The sequence below is a fragment of the Dermacentor variabilis genome, chromosome 3 (genome assembly GCF_050947875.1).
Source record: "Dermacentor variabilis isolate Ectoservices chromosome 3, ASM5094787v1, whole genome shotgun sequence".
Classification (NCBI taxonomy): domain Eukaryota; kingdom Metazoa; phylum Arthropoda; class Arachnida; order Ixodida; family Ixodidae; genus Dermacentor; species Dermacentor variabilis.
The window spans coordinates 45,016,472-45,028,729 of record NC_134570.1 but is presented as its reverse complement, the minus strand read 5'-3'; the positions used below and the strand labels follow the sequence as shown (position 1 = coordinate 45,028,729).

General features: G+C 46.3%; 1 protein-coding gene and 1 long non-coding RNA gene across 2 annotated transcripts; both read right to left on the bottom strand.

Annotated features, from left to right (window-relative positions):
- Nucleotides 1-6,246: 6,246 nt before the first annotated feature.
- Nucleotides 6,247-10,378, bottom strand: LOC142575492 (uncharacterized). Its single transcript, XR_012826655.1, has 2 exons — nt 10,194-10,378; nt 6,247-10,115 (listed from the first exon to the last, which is right to left on the bottom strand). It is a non-coding gene; the product is annotated as an uncharacterized LOC142575492 (long non-coding RNA).
- Nucleotides 10,379-10,418: 40 nt separating this feature from the next.
- On the bottom strand, nt 10,419-11,829 carry LOC142574498 (uncharacterized). The gene is made up of 6 exons (XM_075683561.1): nt 11,799-11,829; nt 11,580-11,760; nt 11,303-11,502; nt 11,026-11,225; nt 10,749-10,948; nt 10,419-10,671 (listed from the first exon to the last, which is right to left on the bottom strand). Exons 1-6 carry the CDS (start codon nt 11,827-11,829, stop codon nt 10,419-10,421), a joined length of 1,065 nt encoding a protein of 354 aa, XP_075539676.1.
- Between the last annotated feature and the right edge of the window lie 429 nt (nt 11,830-12,258).

Genomic DNA, 12,258 nt, shown 5'->3' with positions numbered 1-12,258 from the left:
CTACCCGGCCTGGCAGTGCTGTAAAGATGCTGTACAAAAGTGACACGCGGTGACAGGGAAATTATTATACTTAGCAGCAGACCGTACGTTTTGTAGCTTAGGTCTTCTTTCTTGTGCGCTTGTGCTACCCTTATTAATGAGCCATTTCTTGACTATGTTCTTGACTATGTAACCGCGTTTGTGTGGATGCGTAGACGTGTGCTCTTTGTTATACTTGTAAAATGCAAATAAAATATTTTCAGGCCTACTCAATCTTTGGTGTCGTGTGCGTTAATTTCAGTCGAGGCCATCGTGCCACCTGGAAACCGCATTCTGTCAGTAGCCCTACATGAAATGCAACAGCTGGAGCGCGGCGGCACAACTCGGGGTAACGGCGGCGTAATAAACGAAAACCCGCTCGGGATGCCCTTAAAAGTGAGTTCAGAGTGTGCCTCAACTCGATATGACTCAGCGCTACATGTATTCTGCTGCGCCTCGATCGTGCTACCGCCAGTTTGGTCAATTGCTGTGTGGCAAACGTAGCGCCTACATATATATATGTAGGCGCCTACGTCTACACTATAATGGTAACGTAGTGAAAAACTCTATGCCTCATGGCCTCAACCTACATGGGAATGATGGGAAGTACAGGCTTCAGATTGACTTCAATCTTTAGACTAGTGGTGTTTGCTTGCGGCGTAGTAAACAAAGCTATACTCAAATAATATCGCGTAAATTCTAATTTTATTTCTGCAGTATATTACCTAATGTACAACACGCTACATAAACTTTGTATGACTTTGAGATGGAAGGATGTTTTACTATGGTTTATCACCAGGACACACCAGGGTATGCATTCTCGTGCGATTCTGTTCTCGATTTAACGCCAGAGAATAACTATTTATTTATTTTTGCAACAGCAATAACAACCGTGCATGTACTTATATAAAAATACTATATAGTATTTATATAGTATTTATGGAAATAAATTTATTTTATTGTGAGAAAGTGTTGCGCCCTGGAGCGAAATGCTACAAGTGTCGTCTGCTACGACGCCTGCTCGCTGCAAACGCCTGACTTTTCTCGCAGATGACAGGCACTTCAAACTATTTCGCCCTTTCGAAAGGCTGCGTCGGCTATCACTATTGCTGAACGTCTTCAAGTATTTTAAGCAAATCTGCTGCAGTGCTAGCTAGGATGCTTGCGGCCTCCTACGAGTATGCTTCATCATATATTATATTGACGTACCGCTTCCGAAGCGTTATGGCGTGGCTTTGCACTTACCCATTTTGCGACACTAGACTACAGCCAGGAAGCAGCAAACTTTCCTACCACAAGTAAGTTTGTGTTCTCAAAGCCCTAAAACACGCATTTCAATTAGCACATAAACGAGCAATGCATAATGAAGCCCTCAATTTGATTGGCAAGCAACTAGAAGTACAACTGTGTATGTCTTGTATCAGTAGTGCCTTCTTTTTCCTGCTCTGAAGTTTCATAAAGCACGTAACGCTACAGCGCCAACCTAACACACTGAACAAACCAAGGTCCAAACGCTCAAAACATGTTCTTTCAACGTTTACGATTCCGTCGCTTTCTCTTTAGGGCTTCAACACCACACCGCGACACAAACATCGTCTCAGTCGCTGGCCCAGCGCGCTATCGCCACTTCGATCAACATAACAAAGGCAGAGAGCTTTGCGTTGCACTGTCCCACTGCAGGTTATAGCAATTGCGCTTGGAGCGAAACCAAAACTGCCAAAAAATACTTGTAGACTAGTTCGCCAGTCAATAGAATGCCAATCCGAAGCCTGTACTTCCCATCGTTCTCATGATGGTTGAACGATCGCAGCGCCAGATTTCCCTCTAGGTATACTAATATATTACGCGTACAGGGCCCCTATAATTTAACATCAAGGTTTATTCCCCCCCCCCTTTTTTTTTAACAGCGAAAGTGTTAAAAGCTTTAGTTCGGGCCTATTCAGCGCTGGCCAGAGTCCTAGTGGTCTCACGGACTCTGTAAGTACAATGGTAAAAAATACGGGCTGGTATTCAAAGAAAATCGCGGCGGAAACATTTCAAGAAGACAGAGCCGATGTGAACATAAGCTATGGACGTTAAAAAAATTATAGGGTTTTACGTGCCAAAACCACTTTCTGATTATGAGGAACGCCGTAGTGGGGGGCTCCGGAAATTTCGACCACCTGGGGTTTTTAACGTGCACCTAAATCTAAGCACACGGGTGTTTTCGCATTTCGCCCCCATCGAAATGCGGCCGCCGTGGCCGGGATTTGATGCCGCGACCTCGTGCTCAGCAGCCCAACACCATAGCCACTGAGCAACCACAGCGGTAGCTATGGACGTTCCACTTCTTTGTCTTCCTCCAATAAATTTAAAGAAAGCTTTCTTTTTTTACATTAAGTACCTGGCTTCAAAGCTAATCTCGTTTTCAGCCGTGCTTTGATCGTCGTTCATTCTAACAGCCAAATTAGCCCCAATTTGGTATCCTAGCCCTGGTTTCCGACTTGTGGCGTATTGCTTAGAAGGGGGTTACTGGTTATTTGCTTTGAAAACATATATACACATCGCCGGAAAGGGAAAGCGAGGAGAGTGCTGGCAACTGCCACCGGAAGGGTCACTTGCAACGCCTGCCTACTCTACATGAAAGGAGACAAACATAGAAATAGTTACAAGGGAAAGTAATAATTCTTTTTGTCAATGAACACTTTCGTAGTTAGACACGAGAGAGAGAGAGAGAAAGGGAAGGAGGAAGGGCAGAGAGGTTAACCAGACTGAGTTCAGTTTGCTACACTACACGTGGGTAGGGGAATGGCGAATGAATGAGAGAGAGAGAGAGAAAACGTGAGTCTATACTTTAAAACTGATGGTAGCACTAAAAAGGACGGACACACGATGAAAAGACGACACGACGACGAGGAAACGCGTTTCCTCGACGTCGTGTCTTTTCATCGTGTGTCCGTCCTTTTTAGCGCTACCATCAGTTTTAAAGAATGCATCACCAACTAGCCCAGCACCAAGTTTTATAGTGAGTCTTTAACGCACTTTCACATGCACTAACTCAGACACATCACCTAACCTAGACACAAGAAACATACTGACCTTTCAAGCAGCACGGAAGTGTCGTTGCCGATGGTGGTGGTGGTAAACTTTATTGAAAGGGGGAAGGGTAAATGCGGGACGTGGCTGAGGGATCGGGCTCGAGTAAGGCCCTGGGCCTGCTTGGCCTTCTCCGCCCAGTCCACAAGTTCAAGCTGTCGGTCGACGTCCCCGGAACTGAGCCAGGCTGTCCAGTCAGTCTCGCTGCTGACGGGGGGATGAGAACGTATCCCAAATAATTACTCCTCTCTAAATTCCCCTGTAGACCACGAAGTAGCACTTCGAGTGACATGCCCGTCACCGTTCGTAAATTTCGACAGCCGCATTATCTCCCCAGTTGTATGAAATTCAACTCGGAGCAGTGCATCTCCCACCTGCGCACACGGCTGCGCTCGCAAAGTCCGTTGTCACAACAGCAATCGACTGGAAGCACTTACCCGCCGACGCCGTGCACCACTCCAGTCCCGATGATTTCAAGAAATACATCGAAGAAATCATCCATTGCTTCTAAAAGCCCACCCGTCAGGTAACACCCAAATACAGGGGCATTTGTGATAGAATAAAGAAAGAAAGAAGGAAAGAAAGAAAGAAAGAAAGAAAGAAAGAAAGGAAGAAATACACGAAGAGTTAGCTAGAGTAGCTCAGCTCATTGTGTACGGCTACAGCAGTTTCTGAGGACTGGATTGATGCGAACAAATAATTTTAAAATATCGTACCGGGGCGGCCTGAACATTAACTCCTTCGCGATTGTCTTAATCTCGCCTACTCTATGGTGGCATCTCAATTTCATTCACCGCAGCACGCGTGAACAAGCCCACGCGCCCAGTAGCTCGCGCTGTGGCTCACATTGATGAAGCGGACGTTTCGGCTCTCTTGCCGCTTGCTCTCCTTCGCGGGTGTCGTGGGCAAGCGAATAAGAAGCGGCTGCGAGACTGCGTTGCTGAAATATCCGTCCCGGGTCACCTCGCGCGTATCGCGATCGTGATATGCAAAATAGTGGGAGGACAGCCTGTGGGAAGACGCCTGACGGACGACGCTATAACATAGCCTGCGTCGTCTGCGTAAGCGTGGCGACGCGTCGGGAGAAGTTATTCAGTTGCTTAGAAATACTTGTAGGTGTCTCGAAAGGAGTTCGGCGAGTGTGCACTGTAGGCTCCAGACAAATGACGTGAAACGCACAAGACATGACTTTGCATGCGCAAATCCACGGCACGTTGACAGTGAAAAATACTTCGGGGGAAATTGGCACGCCAGGAGACTGCGCATCTCTGCGTGTTTGCAAGGCGTTATACAGTTCTTGGTGTTAAGAGGAAGCTTTAGCTTGGTGTTAAGAGGAAGCTTTAGCTCGGGCCCAACTCCGACGCGGCCTATTCAAATACATGTAAAAACGCAAAAACGTTTTTCTGAGATAACCCTTGCATAGATTTTAATGAAATGTGTTGCATTTGAGAGAGAAAGTTAAGTTCTAGTGACTGTAGGAAGCGGAATTTCGATATAGGGCTTGAATTTGGTAAAAAGGTTTTAAAAATTCAGAAGTTTGAAAAAATAGAAGCACGATGTTTTCAAACTAATAGCTCAGCATCAATAACATATATCGCGGTTCTGAAAAAGGCATCCAGTAGACCGTTCTAAGCGGACAAATTTCATGTCATTTTACATCTTAAGTGAATATGTTACGTTGTTTACGAGGGTTCTGCAAAAGTTGTAATTACAGATTAAGAAATTTCTTGAGATTAATGTGCAAGATGTCAAATTTGTCCGCGTTACATGTGCTATCAGATACAATTCACTGAATTGCGATATCATTCTTTCTTGCCGAGTTACGGAGTTGTAAACTACATAGTTTCGTTTTCTGAAAATTTGCGATTTCGGCGAATTTTTAATAAAAGTTTGACGACCTAAACCAAAAATTCGAAACAAGCAGTCACTAGATTTTAAGTCTTTCCTTTAAATGCAACAAACCCCGTCAAATTTGAGGCAGTTGTTGCCGCGATAGACGAATTCCCCTTTTACATGTATTTAGAGATGTTTACAAACACGTGACAGACATTACCTGTGCGAGCTGCGTATTAGAAAGTCACAGTGGTAATATTAGAGAGGCTGTTATTAGAGCGGTGACATTAGATAGGCTGTTTTATGACACATAATATAGCGAGTAAATGGAACTAGTTTTGAGACACAAGGCATCACAAATTCTTGAAATTATGGTCTCTCCGCGGAAACGTTCTCTTCTAGATCATGTTCTTATCACTCCAACCTGAGTAAGTGCGAATATACTGTATACTCTAAAATTTTCACACCCTTATGAGTGCAATAGGGGTGTTTCGGTTTTTTCCCTTTTGTAAACACCCATGAAACTCCCTTTTTCTTGCACAAAAGCGTGTTCCATAAAGGAACACCCTTGGGACACCCCAGTCCTATTTTACAACCTAATTTTATGGGTGTAAATTGACAAGGCTATGGTGTGATGAATGTTGGCAGGTTACGCATTTATATTGGCTATACGTGAAACACACGCTACCTGGCTGCTCCTGGGCCATAAACATTGTACAGCGCCAATTACCAGCTGCATTTCTTGTTAGATATGAATACTGCTCCAATCGTATTAGATATACTAGTAAAGTATGACTTACTGCAGTTCCCAGGCATGTAAAAAAAAACCTACACAAAGCTATCAGAAAGCCTTAGTTTCAGCAGGTCTCTGTGAGCTGCATCTGAAATTAAGTACACGAGTGTTTTCCGTTATCGACATGCTACCGCTGCGGCCGAACCCTTGACCTAGAGCTGAGCAGCAGAAGCTTACAGCCGCTACTGCGACGGCTTAACTGATTTAGAGTGCTATAGTGACCGGGTTTTGACGTCCATTAAAGGCATACGCATTACCAACGTTTCGATCTCTATCACTTGCGCCACATTACATTTCTTTTTAAATTCGGGATGTTAATGCCCTGAAACGCCAGCATCCTGTCTTTGGTAGCAACGCAACGGAAAGGTGGAGAACGAAGAGTTCCTAGAAAGCCAGTCTTCCTATACTCTGAATGGCTCCCAGTGATGTTCCTATTCAGTCGGTGTTGCTCGACCAGTTGCAGACAGCGCATGTGCCATTACAGTTGGCGGGCACAGCACAGTCGTTGCACTAGATGGAGTCAGTGAGACGGGTAACAAGAATGAAGTTTTATTTTGACAGATCATTTGCAAGGTGCAGTTTAATGCAATGCATGCCGAGTACAACCAGCGCAAAACAAGACTTAAGTAAACCGAAATAAAAGCGATTCAATGCTACATAACTGGACTTAATCCCAAATTTTTCAAACAGGAGCATATGTACAGTGCATTAACATACATTTATGCATTTGTACAGGAATACAAGTCAAATACATACTTCGATTTACATAGCACAGATAATTTCTCAGCTTCACGATACTTCAACGTATGAAAATGTGAAACGGACGACAGTTTTCTTAGATCAATAAACCGAAAATAACAGCACAAGTCAAGGCGCAGAAACAGACTTCTTTGCATACATTAAAGCTGAAATAGCTTCAAGCTGTAAAACTACGAAATGGGTAAGCTTTGGAGAGAGCCTTCACTGGGAGATGTAAAAAAAAAAACGCTTCCAGTATTTTTTTTTTCAGTAAACAAGAAAGCGCTTAAGTATGCGAACTTTCCCAGTTAGATGGGAAACGTACGGAAGGGACTACAACACATTTCTAGACGACGATCTATATGTACCACGTCACATTCTCCAATATCATGACCTCAATGTGCAGCTATTTCGTGCTCGCTGTCTTGTGAACCATTGAGTGCTGTGTGGGTGTGTCTTTTCTCTGCGTCCACGTAACAGTTGCATTATACAAAAACAAGGAAAAGCCTCCAAGATGACACGTTAACAAAAATTGTTTTACGTGCGAAAACCACGATCTGTTGATGAGCGCCACAGTGGGAGACTCGGGAAATTTGGACCACCTGGGGTTCATTATTGTACACCTAAATCGCAGTACACGGGTGTTTTCGCATTCCGGCGCCATCGAAATGCGGCCGCCGTGCCCGGGATTCGATAGCGCGACCTCGTGCTTAGCAGCCCAACACCATAGCCTCTAAACAACCACGGTGGATGCATATCAAGGAGTCCAAATCTCCACACTGGTCGTATCGTGAACCGACTGCGAGCCTCGTGTGGCGCAATTGCATGACTGTCGTGTAACTGAAGATGCAAAATGAAAAGACAATTCCTACGGTAAGGAGACATTGCGCTGTGTGTATGTTCGAGGTTAAAGGGACACTAAAGGCAAATATTAAGTCGAGCTATAAAGTGATATATTAGGGTTCGGGAATATCGAAGGCGTGAATATTATCGCGAACATGGCCTTAATTGAGAAATTGAGGTAAATGCCGGACATGATGAGAGACTCGAGTAGAGTTGCCCGATGACGAAAGCACTCGTCAGTTGAATTATGTCACTAGTACTCAACCATTCTTTGCACAAGATGTCCTTTCATTGTATTACAAGACGAAATAAAATCCTGCTTCTCCTGTTCTATTTCACTTTTCAAAAAAAATAGAAGCTAATTGACATAACCCTGACAACGACGCGGTCGGTCGAAACACGACGTTTTCGCTCCACTCCGTGCCGCCCACGCCTTCGCGCTTCATTAGTTATCGCGTTGTGCTGCGCTGGTTTTTGCCGGAATGCGATACGCGCACAAACTGCAAGTAGCTTAGAATTCAGCTTGCATGTGATGTCGCGTGATGCCCGAACGGTCTACGCCACTTGACCAAGCAGCAGCTGCAGCGGCGAATTCGCCTATCTGTCTTGGCTCGGTACCGCCGTCTTTCGGGCGCCATTTTACTCCCCGACGGCAGGAAAGGGTGGCGATGGCGTATGCAACGTCACCACTCCACGGGTTCGGTGGCGGGAGACTCGAATTTCGAAACAGGTATTCAGGCCCTTCAGATGCAATTTTCTCGTAAACTAAGTGTTTTCTCGGCACGAAACAAGCGTTGGGAGGTTTATATAATGTTTAAACAGTCCACATCGACTCCCTTTAAGAAAAATACATTCGAATGAGCACAATCGCGCATGCGTGGTTGCCCGACTTTATAAAATCACAGCGGATGAAAGCAGCGAAAAAAAATAGGAAGAGTAATGCGGCACACGTAACCATTTGCCAAGGACAGTGCTCATTTTTGTTATGAAGCGATGCAGAAGTAAGGTTATTACAGGTTGACAACAATGAAAGTAATTCGTAATACATCAAGTGTGCTTCCTTATATCGAGATTAGGACAATAGCTGTAGCATGTGCAAATTCAAACACTATTCAACGCAAACTCATTGAGATGCATTCGAAGAGCAATGGAGACTAACAGCGTACAGAAAAGAATTCCGTGGCGAAACTCTGGTAAACTTAATTCACTTCAACACTAAAATTACAAGTAAAGCGGACATTTTATGAAGATTTCTTTGAGCGTGCTCGTCAGTTGTCTAGACGTGTTCACACACGACTTGGCGTAAGGGGAGTACATGTAGCCCCTTCGAAGCAGCTGTGACAGTGGCTCACGAGGTGCAATTTCGGGATTAAAGTACACTAGTGTGCGTAATCTGAACTACAGTCAGCAGGCAATGACGGCACAGCCGCCTGAAGGGTGCCACGGCCCTTCAGTATTCCTACCGATCTCGCAGAGTACGCGATAGTTGTGTACACAAAATATCAAACTACTGCGCAGTATATATGGTCAACAAGCGGTGACAGCGGGTAGCACTGTCCGGTAAACAAACGACAGGTAATACACAAGTTGGACCATGTAGATCCATAACAGTATTTGATGAGCCAAGGACAAAAAAAAACTAGAAACAGCGAGCCCGGTGACATTTACCCCCAATAAGTCTTTAAAATTGACATCATTATCATGAACAAATCAGGAAATTTTTGTTGGCGAGAGTAACCACCCTCCCCTTTCCCATTCATTGACATTGCGTCCTTTTGCAGTGGCATGTTGACCTTTTCGAGTCGGTGATAAGTGACGTGGAAGAAACTAGTATGTGTGAAGACCTCGTTTATGGCAAGAGAAAGACTCCAGAACAAATCCGATGAATGCTGAAATGAGCACAGAGGTCAACCCAAGGACTAAAGCCAAAGAAACCAGCGGTTCGACCAATCCAAAAGCGGATGTCGATAGACGACAGTAAACCATCAAACCAGGAACCTTTCAACAGGAATGAACCGGGAAAAGTGAAGCAACTGTGACGCTGGAAATGCTACTAGCAAAAACATGAAAAATGCGAAATGCGCCAAGTAGCAGTGGAGCTCATGTCATACGTTCTCGACCGAAACATAAAAATGGAGCACAGTAGGTCTCACGCACACACACACACACACACACACACACACACACACACACACACACACACACACACACACACACACACACACACACACACACACACACACACACACACACACACACACACACACACACACACACACGAACGTGCTACTACAATAGTGCACAATGTCAATGAATGTCCATTACTCTTGCCATCCAAAATTTACAGATCGGCTGATGAAAACATTGACAGTCCTTATTAAGGACCGAGTGGTGTCCACGTAACCAGACCTTTATGTTCTGCTTCGTATTAACCCGATTCCTAGAATCGGCATCCATTCGCCGAGCAACGTACCACTCTTCCAAAGCAGAAAAGCTTGCTACAATGACCTTATTAAATATGCTTGCGGAAAAAGGCAACAGCGAACTGTAGGAGCAGATCCGATGGACGGTCGCGGGATGGTGACGACACGAAGTCCTTCAGAGGATGAACACGCCGTCAACACAGTGCAGGACAGCGCCAAGACAGAGGCGTGCGACGCGTTCACGAGTTCATTAGGAAGCTTGTTGTATAGAGCACGCGGCAGGACGATCGGGCTGAAGATGGTTGCTCGGGAGGCAAGGCCAGGAATATTCTTGTAAATGAGCGTGCTGGAATATTTCTCTTGCGCCAGAAGCGACAGCAGAAACTGGGAACCTGAAATTAACAAGCCCTGTGTGTTGGTCATTCGTAAAACACGCAATCGCAGTAGAGTCGTGTATACGCGATACTTACCACAATTAGGTGGAAGGGCGCCATGCTAAGTCCAGTCTGCCAGCAGGACGCCGTCGGCGAGAGAACGTAGAAGCAATAGCAGTCGCTCATGGAACGGGTGATGCTGGTGCCCGAAGTAATCTCTTTTGGAGCCCAGAACGGAGAGTCGATGTGCAGGAGCGTGCTAGGCACCCACCGGAGTCGAAAACAGGAGTGCAAAACCTGTAACGACACAATGCTTATTTGTTAACCACTGGAGGACACAGCCGTTATACGAGTCCCGTGTAAACGACATTTACCAGTAGCAGTGCAGGGCGAGGAGGCAAGTCCAGTCTGCCAGCAGGACGCCACTGGCGAGGGAATGTAGAAGCAGTAGTAGTCGCTCCCGGAACAGGAGATGCTCGCGGCCGACGTAACCTTTTGAAGCGCAGCCCGTAGAGTCGTGTAAGGGCACGCTGTGTACGCTTGTGGACCGCAGTTGAAAGCAGGAGTGCAAAACCTGTAACGACACAATGCTTATTTGTTAACCACTGGAGGACACAGCCGTTATACGAGTCCCGTGTAAACGACATTTACCAGTAGCAGTGCAGGTCGAGGAGGCAAGTCCAGTCTGCCAGCAGGACGCCACTGGCGAGGGAATGTAGAACCAGTAGTAGTCGCTCCCGGAACAGGTGATGCTCGTGGCCGAAGTAATCTTTTGGAGCGCAGACCGTAGAGTCGTGTAAGGGCACGCTGTGTACGCTTGTGGACCGCAGTTGAAAGCAGGAGTGCAAAACCTGTAATGACACAATGCTTATTTGTTAACCACTGGAGGACACAGCCGTTATACGAGTCCCGTGTAAACGACATTTACCAGTAGCAGTGCAGGTCGAGGAGGCAAGTCCAGTCTGCCAGCAGGACGCCACTGGCGAGGGAATGTAGAACCAGTAGTAGTCGCTCCCGGAACAGGTGATGCTCGTGGCCGAAGTAATCTTTTGAAGCGCAGCCCGTAGAGTCGTGTAAGGGCACGCTGTGTACGCTTGTGGACCGCAGTTGAAAGCAGGAGTGCAAAACCTGTAACGACACAATGCTTATTTGTTAACCACTGGAGGACACAGCCGTTATACGAGTCCCGTGTAAACGACATTTACCAGTAGCAGTGCAGGTCGAGGAGGCAAGTCCAGTCTGCCAGCAGGATGCCACTGGCGAGGGAATGTAGAACCAGTAGTAGTCGCTCCCGGAACAGGTGATGCTCGTGGCCGAAGTAATCTTTTGGAGCGCAGACCGTAGAGTCGTGTAAGGGCACGCTGTGTACGCTTGTGGACCGCAGTTGAAAGCAGGAGTGCAAAACCTGTAACGACACAATGCTTATTTGTTAACCACTGGAGGACACAGCCGTTATACGAGTCCCGTGTAAACGACATTTACCAGTAGTAGTGCAGGGCGAGGAGGCAAGTCCAGTCTGCCAGCAGGACGCCACTGGCGAGGGAATGTAGAAGCAGTAGTAGTCTCTCCCGGAACAGGTGATGCTCGTGGCCGAAGTAATCTTTTGGAGCGCAGACCGTAGAGTCGTGTAACGGCACACTGTGTACGCTTGTGGACCGCAGAACTTCTAAGGACACAGTGATTTGTTAAACACTGGAGGACAGTCGTAATACGAGTCCCGCGTAAACGACATTTACCAGTAGTAGTGCAGGGCGAGGAGGCAAGTCCAGTCTACCAGCAGGACGCCGTCCGCGAGAGAATGTACAAGGAATAGCAGTTGCTCATGGAACAGGTGATGCTGGTGCCCGAAGTAATCTTTTGGAGCGCAGACCGTAGAGTCGTGCTAGGGCACGCTGGGTACGCTTGTGGACCGCAGTTGAAAACGGGAGTGCAGAACCTGTAACGACGCAATGCTTATTTGTTAACCACTAGAGGAAACAGCCGTAATACAAGTCCCGTGTAAAGGACACTTACCAGTAGTAGTGGAGGTGAGGAGTAAAACCCAGTGAAAAGACCAAACGAAGATACAATGGAAGATAGAAAATTTCCGACTGGATTGTGCTTGACGTATGTGGTGTAGAAGACAACTGCGAAACGCGAAACTCTCCATGGTTCTGGACGT

Bases quoted from the DNA above. Each gene is read 5' to 3' on its own strand.
- LOC142574498 (XM_075683561.1), bottom strand. From the start codon at position 11,829: ATGTCGTTTACGCGGGACTCGTATTACGACT. The intron at 11,761-11,798 runs GTCCTCCAGTGT...TGTCCTTAGAAG, and splicing joins GCGGGACTCGTATTACGACT to TTCTGCGGTCCACAAGCGTA. The intron at 11,226-11,302 runs GTAAATGTCGTT...GTGTCGTTACAG, and splicing joins CTCGACCTGCACTGCTACTG to GTTTTGCACTCCTGCTTTCA.